The sequence below is a fragment of the Zeus faber genome (assembly GCF_960531495.2).
Source record: "Zeus faber genome assembly, chromosome: 22".
Taxonomy (NCBI): domain Eukaryota; kingdom Metazoa; phylum Chordata; class Actinopteri; order Zeiformes; family Zeidae; genus Zeus; species Zeus faber.
In genome coordinates, this window is record NC_137209.1 from 18,199,403 (window position 1) to 18,203,845 (window position 4,443).

Here is a 4,443-nt window from a genome sequence, read left to right on the forward strand (position 1 = left end):
TGATTATTTCTTTATTTAGATTTGTACATGGTATTTCTTTTGATTCGTGATTGATACTTTCTACATCACTCAAGTTTAATAATTCCCTCCATTTTCTTCCTGGCCCAGGTTGAATGTCTGTAAATAGATATCGAAACAATATATAATAAAATATTCCCTGCTGATGGTGTTTTGTATTCATTTTCATGCACTTTCCAGCAGCTTCCCTTCCCCTACTGAAAGGTCTGACATGGAAAATGAGGTCCGGCTTCAATGAAAATATCTTTATCAAAATAAAGTTTATGCAATCTATACAAATTACTTATGGTTTAAAATTATTGTTAGCAATCAGAAAGATTAATTTGTCTAAAAACAACAGTTAAAAAACAACATCATTATTTATTCCAAACACAATATCAACGAACAACTGCAGACAGGAAGTGACTGAAATGGCAGTCAGCCAATCAGAGCGCCAGCAGCGGAAGAATTAGTTGCACTCGTTCCCTTTGATGAGGAAGAAGGTTCCTGAAGCCACGCCCAGCAGACCGAGCGTCAGACCCACTCCACAAAACACTGCAGGTCCTATTCCAGGCTGCTGCTGTTCCACGTCTGGAGAAAATACATAATACACATACACATAATTATAATATATATTTTTAAAAATTCATGATTCTGACCTCGGTAAAGGGCAGTTTGCTGATTTTCAACCTATATTTACATTTGTATATAGCAGCCCTTTGTCTCTAAAAGGAAGTAGCTTTCAGCGAATGTCCACCAACCGGATCAACTGCAGGTTAAGTGCAGTACGTCGTCATGGAAATGCATCTAAAAGATGAATTGGAAAAAATCTGGGGGGGGGGGGTCTTTCTGCGGCCTCGTCACATAATGCGTATTATGCATAGTATTTTATCTCTGAGGGCAGACTAGAGTTCAAGGGCTCTGTCAGTCTGTCACAATTGTAATTTTAATGTGAATAATCCATATGCACCGTCGTATGTGTCATATTTCTATATCGTGTTTCTCACCCCAGACTCGAGTTAGGGGCTCGTCCAGAGCCCTGTGCTCCACAGTGCAGCTGTAAATGTCCCCGGTTTGCGGCGTGAACTTGAGGCTGGAGAACTGGTTGAAGGTGCCGTCTTTGTTGGGGTACGGCTGGCTGATGGTGGCGCCGTCCGTCAGGTTCTGGTTGTTCCTGGTCCAGCGGACTCTGACGGGCGCCGGGTAGAAGCCGGTCACGTGACATATCAGCAGGTTCTCCACTCCAAGGGCCACGTGGTCTCTGGTGTAGATGGAGCTGTGAGGAACATCTGAACACAACAATCCCCACTGTCATGCTTCATGCTTTACTGATAATCTGGGAAAACAAAATGGTTCATAACCGGCTTTGATTTGTTCACTCCTGCCAATAACCCTTGATTGATCACCTGGAAAATAACAGTTCACAACATTAAATCATCTTTTGTGATAATCTGTTGAATAAAACGTTTCATTGAGGTTTAATTTAGTATCTATGATTGTATGCGATAATGCAGTCAATCTATAGAATTAATTAGTTGTTATTTGGTTCATGTGTCTAATTGGTCGATATTTAGTAAAACATTAAGACATCTGCAGAGTAAAGTTGCTTCTTCTTGTGAATGTAACTTGCTTAGTCTTTAATTTTCACACTCATCAGGCATCTATCATAAAATCTCAGCTGAACTGATTTGTTTGTAAAATGTATGTATAAACTGAAAATATACCTAAAATAAAAACGATATTTAGACCACATTCAACATCTGCATTTGATAAAGAAATGATTTGACATAATTCCACTAAACGTAAATAGAAAAACGAAGAAAAGGTAAATTGATTAAAATATTTAAAAATATATATATATTATAATTTATCTTATTAAGGATTATAATATATAAATATGATGTAATATATGACGTATCATTAAAATAAATGATATGCTCATTGAAATCGCTGACTAAGATTTCCATCCATCTATCCTTAAATTGGAAAGTGTAGAACATTTTGTTTTTTACTTACAAGTGTTCTTGAATGCAGACTGTGTTTATAGTACGATTAAAAAAACAACACATTTTCTTCCCAAATATTAATATATGAGGAACATAAGTATAGTCCTTAGTTTATTTTTATCAAAGTATTGACCAATCTACTGGAGGAGGTGCAGTTCAGACGGTGTGTCTCCACCTAGTTCCACAGCGGTGTCGTTGTAGTATCCACGGATCACCTTCAGGTTCTCTCTGCAGATGTGCATATTACTCAGAGCCTGTTCGTAGAGACCTGGGTAGGTGATGGGGTCTGCGAACTTTGGCAAAGCAACCACTGCCTTCTGGAGGAGGAAGTCTGCGTAGCCCACCACCTCACCATCCAGGCCGTACATTACCTCTCCATCAGTGTCGGAGCAGCCAGATATACCCACATCCTTATGCTTAGCTGGAAATACAGAGAAACAAACACATGAGTACAAATACATATAAAAGTACAATACATATATATATATATCTATATATAGATATCGATATAGATATATAGATATATAAAGATATATATATATGTATTTATATATAAATATATATAGATATAGATATCAATATAGATATATAAAGATATATATATATGTATGAATACATATCGACAGACAGACAGACAGACAGACAGACAGACAGAGAGACATAGACAGACAGACAGACAGACAGACAGACAGATAGATAGATGAAAGATTCAACAGGTTTATTTGTCACATACACATACATATGTTCATACATATATGCAGTGAAATGTCTTAATCTATTTATAAAGAGATTATACCTCTCTATAAATCTAAAATCTATACTTTTACTAATGAAATTCGAGTTCTCAGTGAATGTTAATATAACAATGCAGAAATGATGAAAGTGAATTTAATATATTTTACTCTAGTTCCGGCTCGCGGCCCGCGGAGCTGACCGTGGTTCCCGAGGTTCGATGCCATCCGCGGTTCCAATTTTGACGACTTTATCACTATTCCCTGTGATTTGCAGTTGTTTGTTCGACATCTTTTGAGTTTGCGAGGAATTATAGAACCGTCTTTGTCAATGTTTCTAACGCGTTATTTGTACAAAAAGTTAGTCGCAGTTTCAACAAGTTGCTTTCGGGGTGCGTTTGGAAAACCACCACGGAATCCACTACCTCATGATGACGTGACATAATAATAATGATGATGATGATGATGGTGATGATGAATAATGACGATGATGATGATGATGAATAATGATGATGATGAATAATGATGATGATGATGATGATGATGATGATGATGATGAATATTAATGATGATGGTGATGAATAATGATGATGATGAATAATAATGATGATGATTATTACCAATAATGATGATGATGATGATAATGAATAATGATGATGATTATTAACAATAATGATGATGATGATGATGATGATGAATAATGATGATGATGAATAATGATGATGATGATGATTAATAATGATGCTGGTGATGATGAATAATGATGATGATGATGAATAATGATGATGATGATGATGATGAAGAATAATGATGATGATGAATAATGATGATGATTATTAACAAAAATGATGATGATGATGATGAATAATGATGATGATGAAGAATGATGATGATGATGATGAATGGTGATGATGATGATGATGATGAATAATGATGATGATGAATAATTATGATGATTATTAACAATGATGATGATGATGGTGATGATGATGATGGTGATGATGATGATGATGAATGATGATGATGAATAATGATGATGAATAATGAGGATGATGATGATGATTATTGATGATGATGATGATGAATAATGATGATGATGAATGATGATGATGATGATGATGATGATGATGATGAATATTAATGATGATGGTGATGAATAATGATGATGATGAATAATAATGATGATGATTATTAACAATAATGATGATGATGATGATGATGATGATGATGATGATGATGATAATGAATAATGATGATGATTATTAACAATAATGATGATGATGAATAATGGTGATGATGAATAATAATGATGATTATTAACAATGATGATGATGGTGATGATGATGATGATGATGATTAATAATGATGCTGGTGATGATGAATAATGATGATGATGAATAATAATGATGATGGTGATGATGAAGAATAATGATGATGATGAATAATGATGATGATTATTAACAAAAATGATGATGATGATGATGATGAATAATGATGATGAAGAATGATGATGATGATGATGATGACGATGATGAATAATGATGATGATTATTAACAATGATGATGATGGTGATGATGATGATGATGAATGATGATGATGATGATGATGATGATGATGATGATGATGATGATGAATAATGATGATGGTGATGAATAATAATGATGATGATTATTAACAATAATGATGATGATGATGATGATGATGAATA

General features: G+C 34.5%; 1 protein-coding gene across 1 annotated transcript in view; it reads right to left on the reverse strand.

The window, feature by feature from the left end:
- Window positions 1-4,443, reverse strand: part of LOC307247584 (rano class II histocompatibility antigen, B alpha chain-like) — a 9,691-nt gene continuing 5,248 nt past the window's right edge. The window contains exons 2-4 of the mRNA XM_080023758.1: window positions 2,179-2,424; window positions 1,005-1,286; window positions 1-588 (exon numbers count right to left, since the gene is read on the reverse strand). Coding sequence (XP_079879884.1) covers window positions 467-588; window positions 1,005-1,286; window positions 2,179-2,424 — 650 coding nt within the window. The 3' untranslated portion in view covers window positions 1-466. The remainder of the gene's footprint in view (window positions 589-1,004; window positions 1,287-2,178; window positions 2,425-4,443) is intronic.